General features: G+C 40.1%; 6 protein-coding genes across 6 annotated transcripts; 4 read left to right on the forward strand and 2 right to left on the reverse strand.

Moving 5' to 3' along the window:
- Positions 1 to 5,219: 5,219 nt before the first annotated feature.
- LOC139101293 (uncharacterized) lies at positions 5,220 to 6,230 on the reverse strand. Its single transcript, XM_070654326.1, has one exon. It carries the CDS (start codon positions 6,228 to 6,230, stop codon positions 5,220 to 5,222), a length of 1,011 nt encoding a protein of 336 aa, XP_070510427.1.
- Positions 6,231 to 7,448: 1,218 nt separating this feature from the next.
- LOC139101294 (uncharacterized) lies at positions 7,449 to 8,705 on the forward strand. Its single transcript, XM_070654327.1, has one exon. The coding sequence runs from the start codon at positions 7,449 to 7,451 to the stop codon at positions 8,703 to 8,705; it is 1,257 nt and encodes a 418-aa protein (XP_070510428.1).
- Positions 8,706 to 8,923: 218 nt separating this feature from the next.
- Positions 8,924 to 10,306, forward strand: LOC139101295 (uncharacterized). Its single transcript, XM_070654328.1, has one exon. It carries the CDS (start codon positions 8,924 to 8,926, stop codon positions 10,304 to 10,306), a length of 1,383 nt encoding a protein of 460 aa, XP_070510429.1.
- Positions 10,307 to 10,363: 57 nt separating this feature from the next.
- LOC139101296 (uncharacterized) lies at positions 10,364 to 11,029 on the forward strand. The gene has a single exon (XM_070654329.1). It carries the CDS (start codon positions 10,364 to 10,366, stop codon positions 11,027 to 11,029), a length of 666 nt encoding a protein of 221 aa, XP_070510430.1.
- Positions 11,030 to 11,143: 114 nt separating this feature from the next.
- Positions 11,144 to 12,565, forward strand: LOC139101297 (uncharacterized). Its single transcript, XM_070654330.1, has one exon. It carries the CDS (start codon positions 11,144 to 11,146, stop codon positions 12,563 to 12,565), a length of 1,422 nt encoding a protein of 473 aa, XP_070510431.1.
- Positions 12,566 to 13,456: 891 nt separating this feature from the next.
- Positions 13,457 to 13,975, reverse strand: LOC139101299 (uncharacterized). Its single transcript, XM_070654332.1, has one exon. It carries the CDS (start codon positions 13,973 to 13,975, stop codon positions 13,457 to 13,459), a length of 519 nt encoding a protein of 172 aa, XP_070510433.1.
- Between the last annotated feature and the right edge of the window lie 1,720 nt (positions 13,976 to 15,695).

Raw genomic sequence — 15,695 nt, forward strand, 5'->3', positions numbered from 1 at the left:
CGCGCCCTTGGTTTTTCTAAAGCTCAGGATCTATGCGCAATTACAATTTTAAGAAAAAGTTATTTTTTCTTTTCCTGTGACGGACAGGTTATCAAAGTTGAAATATTTATGAACCCCTTAGGTTTTGATTTTTTGTATTATGTCTAGACAAATTCTTTGTCTGACTTTCGTTGGCGCCCGTTTACAATTTGTTGCATGTTTTTTATGCTTTCACGCAACAACTTGTCCCGGAATATGTTAGTGTTTTATGAATTGTCTTCTGAAAAGCTCTGAAGTTCTTTTTTTTGTGTTACAATGGACTACGGTCTACCGTCCCCTTAACTAAAATTTTAATATATGTCGAAAAAAAAAGACGCGGAGTCGGAGACGTAACAATATATATATCTATATATATATATATATATATATATATATATATATATATATATATATATATATATATATATATATATATATATACAGGGTGTCTCATACCTCATGACCTACCCGGGAGATATGGGTAGTTCTAATTATTTCGAACAAAAAAGTCCCATACCATTTTTTAATTTGGGCGTTTATTTACGAGAAATCAACGTTTGAAAATTTATTATATCTGACCGAGAGCGAGACGATGCGACGACGCGCGAGCGAGCGGTGCGGCAATACGCGAGGCGTGGTTAAAGACATCATGCGAGCGAGACGATGCGACGATGCGCGAGTGACACAATGCGATTGTAGTTAAATTCGCTCGCACGTCTTCGCATCGTGTCACTCGCGCGTCGTCGCATCGTCTCGCTCGTATGATGTCTTTAACCACGCCTCGCGTATCGCCGCACCGCTCGCTCGCGCGTCGTCGCATCGTCTCGCTCTCGGTCAGATATAATAAATTTTTAAACGTTGATTTCTCGCAAATAAACGCCCAAGTTAAAAAATGATATGGGACTTTCTTGTTCAAAATAATTAGAACTACCCATGTCTCCCGAGTGGGTCATGAGGTATGGGACACCCTGTATATATTTTTTTTTTTTTTTAATTTAATATATTTGTTATTAATACAAAAAACTGAAAAAGGAATGGAAGGAGGAAAGACGGAAAAGAATTGCAAAATTTAGACTTGGGGATGATATGAGAGGAAATTTGTACTGGAGTGACGAGGAAAATAAAAAATGTAGAATTTGTAAAAGGGAAGAAGAGACATGGGAGCATACATGGATACAATGTGCAAACTGGAGGGATGAAAGGGGATGGCAAGAAGCGGTAGAAGATATCTTAAGTGAAGATGGGAAGGGAGAATCTTGGTTAAAAATGTTGGAAGAGGTAAGGGAAAGGGCGAGTGTGTCTGAAAGTAAAAATAATAGAAAGTTTAAAGGTATTGTTACACCCGGTATGGAGAACGGCGCGAAGCCCGCTGTCTTGGAGCGGCGCAAAGTCTGAGCTCGGCGACGTTCGGCGTGAAGAGTTTCGACATGAAGATTCCGCGAGTTTCAAGTTAGCTGTCACCCGTTGCTAGGGGACAACTTGTTGTTTAAGAAGAAAATTGTGAGTCTTACCCGTGACGTTGACGGGCAATGTTATTACGTCGAGAGGTTATTTCATTAAATCCGTTTCTTTCTTAAGTCTGAGTTTTTCTTTACGGCGGGAGTGACGCGGAGTGAGAGAGAGAGAGAGAGCGAGAGCGCTTCAGCGGAGCGTGTGTGAGTGTATGAGAGGCCGCCGCCTGAGTTTCGCCGCCGTGCGTAACAATTTTGGGGGCTCGTCCGAGATGAGTGTCCGGCGAAGGGGGGAAACTCGAAATAGCTGGCCTTAGCGGGGGAAGGCTGGCTGGGTGGAGCTGGACCCCGGGGGCTCGCGTTTTGAAAAGAATCGGGCGTCCCTCTCGGGACGGGCGGAATTTTACTTTTCCGGGGAAACTAAATGGGAAGGAATGCAATTTCAGGGTGGACACGGGGTCTGATGTGTCCATTTTTAAAAGGAAATTTTTGGAGAAAGGGGCAGAATTATTTTCGAAAGGAGAAGATTTTTTGAGGTATTCCACCGGGGAAAAGGTAGCTGTCGCAGGGAAAACAAATGCTCGGATAAAATTAGGAACGTTTTCTTTGGAATTTTCGATGTATTTTGCGGCAAATTCGGATGAATGTCTTCTCGAGATAGATTTTCTAGAGAAGGTGAACTTGCTTGGGGTTTTTGATTCGGCATTTGAGGGAAAGGCAATATCTAAGGAAGTAGCTAGGATAGGACGCATTTCTGGAGGAGAATCTTCTTCGTTTCCTCAGCTGTTCGAGGAAAGCAGTAGGAACTTAAATGAAACTCAAAAAGAGAAGGCTTATCGATTCTTCTCGGAGTTTGGTGAAATATTTTCAGAAGAAATCGTTGCAGGAAATTGTAAGGCAATTAAACATAAAATTAATGTTTCCGGTGCTACTCCAATTAAGCAGGGGCCTCGTCGTATTCCTTTTCAAATGAGGGAAGAGGTAGATCGAATTTTAGAGGAAATGAAGGAACAGGAAGTGATTGAGGAATCACAAAGTCCCTGGGTCTCGCCTGCGGTTCTGGTCAGGAAAAAAGATCGCTCGATTAGGTTCTGTGTGGATTACAGAAAGCTTAATGCAGTGACAGTAAAAGATTCTTTTCCATTTCCGAGAATTGATGACATTTTGGATCAATTGGCTGGAAATTCTTGGTTCGCAACTTTAGATCTGAAGAGCGGTTACTGGCAGGTGGGAATGGATCCCGAGGATAGAGAGAAAACAGCATTTTCTATAGAAAGGGGGCTATGGCAATTCACTGTCATGCCCTTTGGTTTGACAAATGCTCCCGCCACATTCGAAAGGTTGATGGAGAGAATATTGAAGGGGTTGTTGTCCAAGATTTGCTTGGTGTATCTTGACGACGTGATTGTCTTTGGAAAAAATTTCGAAGAATTAATTGATAATTTGAGGGAGGTGTTTCTTCGATTTCAGCTTTATAATTTGAAAGCGAATCCCAAGAAATGTGTTTTGTTTGGTAGGGAGGTGAAGTACTTAAGACACGTTATTTCTTCAGAGGGAGTTGCCACCGATCCGGAAAAGATCGTTGCTGTAAGGGATTGGCCGGTTCCTCATACCAAGAAGCAATTAAGAAGTTTTCTTGGTTTTTGTTCTTATTATAGGAGATTTGTAAGGGGATTTTCTTCGATTGCGAAACCGCTTCATTCTCTAACTGAGAATTCTGTTAAATTTATTTGGTGCGAAAAATGCCAAGAGGCATTTAAAATTTTGAAACGGGTTTTAACTTCTTCTCCTGTTCTCGCTTTTCCCAAGGGGGAAGGACGTTTTATTTTAAATACCGATGCTTCGGGAATCGGCATCGGAGCCGTTTTATCGCAGGAACAAGATGGAAAGAAAAGAGTAATAACTTATTTTAGTAAAGTTTTAACTAAGGCAGAGAGGAATTATTGCGTGACGCGGCGAGAACTTCTCGCAATAGTAGAGTCGGCGAAGGCGTTTCGTCACTTTTTGATAGGAAGGAAGTTTTTAATCCGAACTGACCATGCTTCCTTAAGATGGCTTCTTTCTTTTAAGGAACTGGAGGGTCAGCTAGCCCGTTGGTTAAACAGATTGCAGGAAAGCATGGTTTACCACACCATATTGTAACAAACTCAGAAACACAATTCATTAGCGATGAGTGTAAAACATATTTTCAAAAATTAGGAATTAAACAAACGTTTGCCGCTCCAAAACACCCAGCGACAAATGGTGCTGCTGAAGGATTCATAAAAACATTTAAAAGAAAATTAAAAGCAATCATTACAAGTCATCAAGATACAGTACAAAATGCAATTCATAAATTCCTATTTCAATATAAAACATCAAAACATACTACCACAAACGAAACACCAGCAAAACTATTATACAAACGTGAATTACGTACACCCTTACAATTATTAAGTCCGGACAGCAAAAAGATAATTGAATATAAACAAGAAAATTAAATAACAAATTTTCAAAGCAACAGAAAAGAACAATTTCAAACTGGAGACATAGAAATAGCAAAAGATTTTCGAAAATATCACCCTAAAATGTCAAAAGCCCGCATTATAAAAATAATATCACCAAAAAGTAGCATTATAAAATTTTTAGATGGAGAAGAACAACACAAACGACATTTCGATCAAATAAGATACTGGCGCCACGAACCTTACATTAAGAAAAATCAGTCTAACAATGTTAATAAGGAAAACCAAATTTGTACAACAAATAATAATGACCAAAGATTACGTCGGTCCACCCGCGAAAGAAAACTCATTCAGCGCTATATTATAAGACCTTAATGTTAAAACCTCCTTGTAGGGGAAGAATGTAGTATATGTAGAATGATGTGGTATATGTAGAATGTTTAATAGTAATTATGTAGAACCTTACTAACGTAGCACGGTTAATAGTAATACCTAATCAGTGCACTGTAAGCAAAGCGAATAAAAGTCAGTCGTCGTTTTAAAGTCTCAATGATCACATCTAATGCTCCTACCTAATGAATACAATAATAACCTTGGCTAGAAAATTAAGAATAATTATGAGAGCAGTAAGAGAAAGAAAAGAAAAACTTAAACGCCTCGTTACCTGATCAGCAATTATTTGTTTTATTGAAATTAATTTTCTATGCGCTCTAGCGGCGACCTTTCTCTTGTTCAAGAAGGAAAAAATCTTTGGCTTCGCACTCACGGCGTCCTTGAAATCTGCACCCAATGGCGCCTCAGCAGTTCGCACTTACGGCGATTGTACGTCTCGCACTGACGGCGTCCTGAAGGCTCGCACTTACGGCGAGGTCACTCTTCGCTCTTACAGCGATCTTAGTATTCGTACTTACGGCAATCATACGCTCTAATGGCGTTCGGGCAATAAAGAAGGCCCCCCGTGGCCTCCTCTTACCCACGTCGGCTCTTGCGGCCGGGGAGAAGGAACGATATTTGCGTCCATTTCTCCGTGATTTTCACTCTCTTAGTGAAAACAAGAATGTACAGGCTGCGCAGCTCAAAACCACTCGTCACCCACGTGTGCACGAGCAAAGAAAACAATAGTTATTGTTAATTATAAAGCAATACATGCACCACTGACTCGCTCTGCTTCTTCTCTCAGACTTCTTCTTATCACATACATACGCTCGCAGTGTGCGTTTCTCAAGCGGCCAATCTCTTCGCTCGTAGGAAGGGGAACCAATAGCGCTTAGGCTCGGCCGTTTTCTAAGCGCGTGCGAATTCCAATTTATGCATCTCTAAACATTCCTCCCCCCTTCGACAACTCGTTGGTCGAAGAAGGTTCATCTGACTTAATAGACAAAATACAAAGTTTAGCGATGGGGCGCTTATATGTAGAGGCAGCTGTTTTGATGGTAACCACCCTAGTAAGTCCATCGGCTCCAGGATGTAATTTAATCACTCTAGCCAAAGGCCATTTTCCTGGCAGATACCGCTCATCTACTATGAGAACCAAAGATCCAGGTTTTATTTCAGTCGACGTATGGTGCCACTTGGAAATGGCTTGGTATCTTTGTAAGCACTCGGCTGACCATTTTCTCCAGAAATTGTCAACCATCTGGCGTAAGAGCTGCCATCGACCTAGCCTTGAAAGTGGCTCCGAGAATAAGTCCGGCTGTGGTAGGATCGACAAAGATTCTCCAACTACGAAATGTGATGGAGTCAGTACGGCCAAATCCGTAGCATCCTCTGAGATAGGGCATAACGGCCTAGTATTTAAAATTGATTCAATTTGGATGATTATAGTAGTTAGTTCCTCGTAGGTGAGTACAGTCTGGCCTATCACTTTTTTTAGGTGATATTTAGTCGACTTAACCGCTGCCTCCCATTTTCCTCCAAAATGGGAGGCAGCGGGCGGGTTGAATTTCCAGCATGTTCCATCGTTAGCAAGGAGTGCTGCAAGCTCTCTCATTTCAGCGGAACAGGACTCAAATAAACGCCATAGTTCGGCGTCGGTGCCAACAAAATTGTATCCGCAATCACTCTGAAGTGTTGCGCAGATGCCTCGTCTCCCTGTGAAGCGCTTGTATGCCGCGATGAAGGCACTACTGGAATAGTCTGTAACCACCTCAATGTGGACAGCGGATGTACTCATACAAATAAAAATTGCAAGATAACCTTTGTATTGTCGTGCTGCTCGTCTTTTCCACGTTTTTAAGGTGATGGGGCCGGCATAGTCCAGGCCGGTATGAGTGAACGGCCGTGATGGAGTTATTCTGGATACTGGTAATTGCCCCATTAATTGTTAAGCTCTGATGCCCCTGAAACGCGCACAGCGAACGCATTTGAGGATATGAGAGCGGATCGTCATTTTTCCTCCTACAATCCAGTACTTATTTCGTGTATAGCTCAAGGTTAAATGGGTACCCCCGTGCAATGTCTTGTGGTGAGCTTCGTTGATTATTAGAGTAGTTATGGAAGATTTCCTTGATAGAATTAACTGGTGTTTAGCTTCATTGGCTATAGGCGCGTTTTGCAGTCTTCTTCCTACTCTCAAGAGCCCTTCTCCATCCAGAAACGGCGTTAGTCTGATCAGAGAGCTAAATTTTGGTATAGTACCTTTATCCAAAAAGATCTTGATTTCCTTTGAAAAGGAAGCCCTATGAACGAATCCGATAAGTTGTGTAGCGTAGCTTAATAGTACATAGTAGAGAATAAAGAAAATTCAAAGGGTAATAAATCGCGGGGAACAAAAGATCGCTCGAGCTCTTTGTGGCGTCTACGTAAACAGACTGAAAGACTGTCGCCATGATGACGGCATGCGATAATTGGGTAACAATAGCGCGGTAGGCGATAGCCTCACGACGAATTTGGCGCTGGCCACTATTGATTTTTGGCATTTATTTGAAGACCAATCACGCGATTTTGACCGCCCACCAAGAACCCTGCGACGAAGTCTCAAGGAAGGGAACTTCACTTGCTCACTAAGAGTCGATCAAAGAAGACGTTCTGTATTCTTAATAAAGAGTTAACGAAATCATAACGTGTTGTTAAACCTTTACGTTATTTCCACAAAACATTTTGGTGCCTCCTGTGAGGTCTAATTGACGACCTCACTATAAATTTCGATCGAGTCAGTGAATAATTGAGAAAGCAACCAATAAAACCGGCAAATTGGTCGGTGAATAAGTCGACGGACAATCTCCGAGAAGCTACAGACTAGCGAAAAAAGATTAGCGGCCTACAGAGATCCACGGTCATCGTCCTGGTAGGCAGAATATTCATCAGACTGGTTAAAAGACAGACGGGAAGTTCCGAGCACAATCGTCGAGACCATTTTGACACGGATCCGGACAAAGGCGAGACAAGGACCACGAGAAGGAAGTCAGCGGAATAAACACAATTCACCACCCGGACAATCATCAACGCAGATCAAAAATTTAAATTTATAAGCGGCGATTTATAAAACAAGTAAGAGCGTATCGTTCATTCATTAGTTGTTGCCTTTAAACACATCATGGCGGATCGGATTAAAATTCTTATACAAAAACGCACAGCATTAAAGACACAAATTACGACTATAACAAATTTAGTTGAAAAGAGTAAATTAGATCATACTAATTTAAAATTGCGTTTAACTCGCCTCACTGAATTGTATCACGCGTTTGAAGAACGCCATAATGAATTAATGTTATTAGATTTGAATGATGAACATCAAACGGAATTCACAAATTTGCAAGAAAGATATTATGACATTGCTACCAAAATACATAATATGCTATCTCCCGCGAGTACATCAAGTATAAGTAGCATTAATAATGATAGTCGATCGATAGAATCACCAATATTAAGATCTAATAAGGAACGTCGTGTAAAACTTCCCGAGACACCGTTACCGATCTTCCACGGAAAATATGAAGAATGGTTAACATTTAAGAATAAATTTCGCGATTTAATTGACTCTCAATCAGATTCATCAGAAATAAGCAAATTAAATTATTTGAAAGCTTCATTAAAAGGTGAAGCGGCAAACAAAGTAAACATTTCCACGATTGACGGAACCAATTATTCCAAGGCATGGGAAATTTTAGAACGTGCGTACGGTGACAAACGCATCTTAGTTTCGCGACATTTATCTTTGCTAAGAAACATGCCTAACGTGGATAAAGAAAATTCGAGCAATCTATCAAAACTCGCAGATGAAACCCAGCAACACATTGCATCATTAAATGCATTAGGCGTATCTGTCGGTTCGGAGATGGTGGTCAATATTCTCGAATCTAAATTGCCAAGAACAATTCTTGACAAATGGGAAACGTCTCTTGAACGAGATCAATTTCCTTCACTCGACGAATTCTATGAATTTTTATATAAAACAGCAATGTGTGTATCAAAGCGCGAAAGAAATCAATTGACAGACTTAGAACGGAATAAGGGAGAACCCGTGACAAAAAGAAGACGAATAAACAACTCTCATAACGCTTTCACAATAAATTCGTCGCGTAATTGTATTGCTTGCAAGAATAAAATACATCCCTTATATGTATGCGATAAATTCCAAGCATTATCAGTACCCAAACGCATTGAATTAGTAAAACGGGCTAAGGTTTGTTTTAATTGTTTTCGATCGCATTTAGGATTGCCATGTAAATCTGGTAATTGTACGGTTTGTCACAAAAAACATAACACGCTTTTACACTTAAACCACTCGCTTGCGATAGAAAATTCCGAAAAATCCGAACCTAAAACTTCTGAAACAATCAAATCAGCATGACTCGCGTCCAAGGCGGTAAAAACAATGAATCTCGCAACATCATCTATTAATTTTACACCACAATTGATTACTAGCGCATTAGTATACGTACTTGATAAAAAACGCAAATTTATAAAATGTCGTGCATTGATGGATACATGCTCTACTACTAATTTTATATCGCGATCTTTAGTAAAAAATTAGATTTACATATCAATGCACAATCAATTCCAGTCACCATGATCAATAACACAAGTTCAGTATCCGAAGGTGTTGCACAAATTACTATACGCTCGATACACAACAATTTTCATAAAACATTAACTTGTCTTACTATCCCGACAATTACAGAAGCCATTCCATCAGATGTTTTTCCGCGAGATTCAATTACAATACCGCCAAATATTAAACTCGCCGATCCAGAATTCCATCTACCACGGTCGGTAGATTTATTAATTGGTTCGGGCGCGACTTTATCGATGTTATCTGTTGGACAGATTGATTTATCTAATGAAAATCACGATTTGTATCTCCAAAAGACTAGATTAGGATGGATCGTAGCCGGTAGTACAGAACCACGATCATCAAAGATGGCAGCGTTATGCCATTTAAGTACATTAGAATCACAATTAATGAAATTTTGGAATATTGAAGAAGTTTCGTCTCAATTACCAAAATCAACAGAAGAAATAAAGTGCGAGAACCATTTTGTTGAAAATACCATTCGCGAAGATAGCGGTCGTTATACGGTCCGTCTTCCATTCCGCGCTCAGAATATTTCAATAGGCGATTCACGAACTGGTGCTATGAGACGTTTTTTAAATTTAGAACGTAAATTAGATCGAGATCCGGTATTAAAACAAGAATACACGCAAATTATCGAAGAATATAAGACCTTAAATCACGCGTCAGAAATTACCACAACTAACGACGACGGTTTTTATTTACCACATCACGCAGTGATTAAAGAAGGTAGTCATACTACTAAAATAAGAGTTGTCTTTGATGCATCCGCAAAATCGATTACAGGCATATCGTTAAATGATGTCCTTATGGTAGGTCCCACCATACAAGAAAAACTATTCATACATCTATTACGCTTTCGAACATACAATTACGTCATCACCGCCGACATAGAAAAAATGTATAGGCAAATATGGGTACACAAAGATGATCGCAAATATCAAAAAATTCTATGGCGCGAAAACGGAATAATAAAAACTTTGCAATTAAATACTCTTACATTTGGAATTTCTTCTTCTCCTTTTCTTGCTATTCGCACGGTACAAAAATTAGCAGAAGATGAAGCACACAATTACCCTCGAGCCGCGAACGCGTTAAAAAATCATTTATACGTGGATGATTTGCTTACCGGTGCGAATTCTATAACTGAAATTCGGAATATTAGAGACGAAATAATAACGTTATTAGATCAAGGAGGATTTAACATTCGACAATGGGCATCAAACGATAGGCGAGTAATCGATGATTTACCTGATAATGCTATACATGCCAATTTTACGATAACAAACGATAAATCACTAAAAACTCTGGGCGTTACATGGAATGCTCATAAAGACGAGATTTGTTACGTCGCACAGACAATTGACGATACTAATTAGTTTACGAAGAGAAATATATTATCTCAAATTGCAAGGATTTATGATCCATTGGGATTGATGGGTCCCGTGGTCCTGTATGCCAAATGTATAATGCAAGACATTTGGAAATGTAGGACACACTGGGATGAATCAGTACCACAAGCATTTTACACGAAATGGTTCGAATTTAGTAATCAGTTAAAAAATTTAAACGCAGTGTTATTTGATCGTAAATTATGGTTAAATAAATCTCGCGATATCCAAGTACATGGATTCTGCGATGCTAGCAATGCAGGATATGGCGCCTGTATTTATATACGATCTTTAGATACAGATAATCTGATTGAGAGTAATTTAGTATGTGCTAAATCGCGGGTAGCCCCACTAAAGCCTATTACAATTCCGCGACTCGAACTGTGCGGAGCATTGTTGTTAGCAAAATTATATCATGAAATAAAGGATGCATTGGGCGTAACACCTAATCGTATAATTTTTTGGTGTGACTCAACTATTGTGTTACATTGGTTGAAAACATCTCCTCATGCGCTAAAGGTCTATGTCGCAAATAGAGTCGCGGAATTGCAAGATCTTACAAATGCTATTGAATGGCGACACGTAAAAACCGAGGAAAATCCGGCGGACGCGGTGTCTAGGGGACAATTACCGTACACTTTCTTACAAAATAAATTATGGCAAACGGGACCATCATGGTTAAAGAAAGGCGAACAGTATTGGCCACACTAAAATCCAAGTATTCTTGAAATACCAGAATTAAAAGGAAACAGTTGTTTTTTGATAACATCTGTTGATATTAGTATGTTTGAAAAATATTCATCACATTCCAAATTGTGCAGAATTATGGCTTATTGCCTCCGATGGCGAAAGGGTAATAATTATACGGGTCAATTAACTATAGAGGAGATAAAAAGGGCAGAAATTCAAATAATCAAGGCCATTCAAACAAATAAATTTCCGAATGAATTAAAGGAATTAAAAAATAACCAGACAATAAAATCAAATAGAATTATTAATTTAAGTCCGTTCTTAGATCAAGATGGTTTAATCCGAGTTGGAGGAAGGCTTCCTTCATCAAATCTAAATTTTCAACAAAAATATCCAATTCTATTACCGAGTAAAAATCATAATACCGACCAAATTATTCGCGAAATACATGAAACCCGTTACCATACGGGCATACAAACAACTTTATATCATTTGAGACAGAAATTTTGGGTATTAGACGGTCGAAATCAGGTCCGTAAAATAATACGTTCATGCACGCGTTGTTTCCGTTTTGATGCCGCGACAATGAAATATAAAATGGGCAATCTTCCTCCAGCTCGTATAAAAGAAGCAATACCGTTTGAAAATACAGGCGTCGATTTTTACGGTCCCTTTTTCATAAAAGAAAAGAAATTTCGTAACCGCAATAAAATAAAGGCATATGTATGTGTATTCATTTGTATGGTTATAAAGGCAGTACATTTAGAAGTAGTAAGTGATCTTTCGACCGACAGTTTTCTCGCTGCTCTTAGGCGATTCGTAGCACGACGCGGAATTCCGAAACATATATATTCCGACAATGGAACTAATTTTGTAGGAGCTAACAATGAGTTAAGAGAAATCTATACGTTGCTTAATTCCGACAAACACAAGAATCTTGTTAACAATTATGCTAACAAACATCATATAACATGGCATTTTATACCACCAGTTGCGCCTCATTTCGATGGACTTTGGGAGTCCACCGTAAAACAATTCAAACACCATTTCAAACGCGTTGTAGGTAATTGTTTACTTACATTTGAAGAATTAAGCACGTTTAGTACAGAAATAGAAGGAATTCTAAATTCACGCCCTATAACTACATTATCATCTGATCCAAACGATACGCTCGCTATAACTCCAGCCCATTATTTAATCGGTAAACCATTAACAACTTTACCTGAAGAAAATTTACAATCGATTCCATCTAATCGATTATCAATTTGGCAACACATTTCCAAAATCCGACAGGATTTTTGGACACGGTGGCATTTAGAGTACCTAAATGAACTACAACATCGTGCTAAATGGAAAATTAACGATCAAGAGCCGAAAATTGGAATGATCGTCCTTATTAAAGACAAGAATACACCTTGTATGCAATGGTCACTAGGCAAAATTATTAAATTGTATACTGGAGAAGACAACATTACCAGGACAGTCGACGTCAAAACATCTACTGGTATTGTAAAACGAACAACTCGGTGTTTATGTCCTTTACCTATCTGGGAGTAAACCACGTAAGTAAAGGACAACAATCGAATTGCGTTAAATTTTAAGATAAACTTTGATATGTGTTAATATTTTATATTTAAAATAAGTTTGTTGTATCTTTACCTATCTGGGAGTAAACCACGTAAGTAAAGGACAACAATCGAATTGCGTTAATTGTTAAGCTAAACTTGCTATGTGTTAATATTCTCTATTTAAAATAAGTTTGTTGTATCTTTCACATGTACAATAATAGACATAAGTACTCTATAACCGTTTATCTGTTGATCGTTGCTCTCTCAACGGGGGGAGTATGTAGCGTAGCTTAATAGTACATAGTAGAGAATAAAGAAAATTCAAAGGGTAATAAATCGCGGGAAACAAAAGATCGCTCGAGCTCTTTGTGGCGTCTACGTAAACAGACTGAAAGACTGTCTCCATGATGACGGCATGCGATAATTGGGTAACAATAGCGCGGTAGGCGATAGCCGCACGACGAATTTGGCGCTGGCCACTATTGGTTTTGGCATTTATTTGAAGACCAATCACGCGATTTTGACCGCCCACCAAGAACCCTGCGACGAAGTCTCAAGGAAGGGAACTTCACTTGCTCACTAAAAGTCGATCAAAGAAGACGTTCTGTATTCTCAATAAAGAGTTAACGAAATCATAACGTGTTGTTAAACCTTTACGTTATTTCCACAAAACAAGTTGCTTCTTACCCTGCTCTAGCTCTTTTGGCGTCAGGGGGTAATAAAGCGGTGAAGTCTCCGGTAATTTTTTAAGATAGCTAAAAAATTTACGGCAAGTAGTGATTATTCGAATTAGTCTCGTAAATGATGAGTATTTTTTCAACAGATACCAGTAGGAAGAAAAAAGCGATGTAGCGAATAAAATATTCCTCGGCCTTTCCGTTTAAAGCATCTCGTCTACAGGGTGAGTCTTTGGTCGAAGCCAAAATTCAGGAGCTTTGACAAGCCAATGGGGCTCATGCCACCACAAACTGTCTTGTAAGAGTAAATCAGCATTAATGCCTCTAGTTGCCCAATCGGCGGGGTTATCCTTTCCGGACACGAATCTCCAAGAACAATTCGGTAGTGTCTTATATATCAAAGACACGCAATTTCGAACATATTCTCCTTTCAGCTTTGACGGAGGAGAATTAATCCATCCAATAGTAACTGTCGAATCCGACCAGCAATTCAAAGTCTTATACTGTAATTCAAAAGCCTTCATAATCAGTTTTATTAAACGAGCCAGTATCAATACCGCCGTTAATTTCAACCGCGGGATGCTCAAGCGTTTAATAAGTGCTACTTTGGTCTTTAAGCAAATCATCTGACTCGTAACGGAGTTGTTTTCAGCGATGATTCGTGTGTAGACTACCGCAGCCATGGCTTGTTGAGAAGCGTCGCTGAATCCGTGTAAGTCCATGGAAACATTAAAACGGACATTTTTAATCCATCGGGGTATCGTTAAGTTATTCAGCTCTTGAAGCTGACTTCAAAAGCTTGTCTAACGTTCACTTAAACTGTCAGGTATGGGATCGTCCCAACCTAGTTTCAGGCACCACAACTCCTGTAGGATTATCTTTGCCTTAATGATCACTGGCGAACTCAGGCCTAGAGGATCATACAACTTTGCTATATCGGAAGCAATTCTTCTCTTGGTGTAATGATTACTCGTTGGAGGCTTAACGGAAAAGTAAAATAAATCTGTTTCAGTGTTCCAGTTAAATCCTAAGATTTTTTATGGGTAGCTTCTGGCTCTACTATTAAAGTGGATTTCTCTTTCTTGCAAGGCAGTATTTCAGGACTGTTGCACCAGGACGGTGCAAGGGGTCCGTCCTCCCGGTTCTGTTGTATATCCGCGAGGACCAAATAAATTGTATACTCCTTTTTAATTCGATGTTCTTTATTTCCCTCTGTTTGTTAGCTCAGGCTTCGGGCAGCGTTACCCCGGTGTAGTAGTTATTAGAATGACCCGCGGGCGTTCGGTGGCCGCGGGTTTTATACGCGACTGTTGCTAAGGCGGAAAAGCAACAGTCCGCGGATTTCGGGCGCATAGGACAGTGACCACGTTCGGTCATTGCCTATGCGAAAAAGTGCAAGGCGTCAATCGGTCAGCGGATTCCGCGATCGGAAGATCCGATCGACGCTGGTTGTTAACCCGGCCTGTGCCTTCGCGTGCGCGGCCTTGCTGTTGCCAGGGTCGGGTTACAACATCCCTCCCCCCCTGGGGAGAAGAAAATGGCTAGAGCTTTATTAGGGCCATTTTCTTCTTATCGCTGTTTTTACAGAAGCCGTTACATTAGTCATTCGCTTAATCTATTTTTCTCGTTTCGCTTACCGCTTTAAACTTATATTCTACACGGACGCGGGCGCGGGCGCCGTGGTTGGTTTCAACACGCGAGGAGGTGGAGGGGGTTTTTTATTCTTGTGATATCTTCTTATACCTAATATTACAATTACCGCAATTATAGCTATCACGCTTACAGTGGTACTGGCGCTCGCAGTGTACACGATTATTTCGTGTGAGGTGATACCTCCGGGCTGACTCATGGTGTTGTCCAGTTCACTGAGCTCGCCGCTTAACTTATCTAACTCTACCGGATTTCTTATAAATGTCTCGCGTTGTATCTCTTTTAAGTTCGTTCCTTCCGGTAAGGCATTCGCGGGTGTAAGGCTTAGGTTGTATAGAGGTAAGTGGGTAATTATGTCTGTCTCGTTAGAAGCTGTCCTTGTGCGTATCGTCATGTCGGTCGTGGTGATTTTGCATTCTCCGTACACATTCAATTTTCCCGTCCGCTCGATCAGTAGTATTTTGCTCGGGTAGTTTTTGCATTGCATGTGTATCTCCTGTGTGTTTATGGTCGAAAATAACCAAGCCTGCGGCTCGTTTAGTGTCATCCAAAACGTGGCACGCGATGTAAGGTGTCGTATATCACATTGCGTCGGTTGCTGCTCGGGTCTCGTGAGCGCCTGTATCTCACACGGGGCATTCGCCTTAACGCGATAAACCGGGTGATTCTGCGTGCATATGTAGTTTTTGTTCCCACGCCTGCATTTCTTTAGTTCGTCCGCGGTTAGTAGGATATAATTCGCGTTATCTCGATCAAACGCGATTACCACGTTGTTTACGTTTACAACCTTAA

This window comes from Cardiocondyla obscurior, linkage group LG03, assembly GCF_019399895.1.
Source record: "Cardiocondyla obscurior isolate alpha-2009 linkage group LG03, Cobs3.1, whole genome shotgun sequence".
Taxonomy (NCBI): Eukaryota; Metazoa; Arthropoda; class Insecta; order Hymenoptera; family Formicidae; genus Cardiocondyla; species Cardiocondyla obscurior.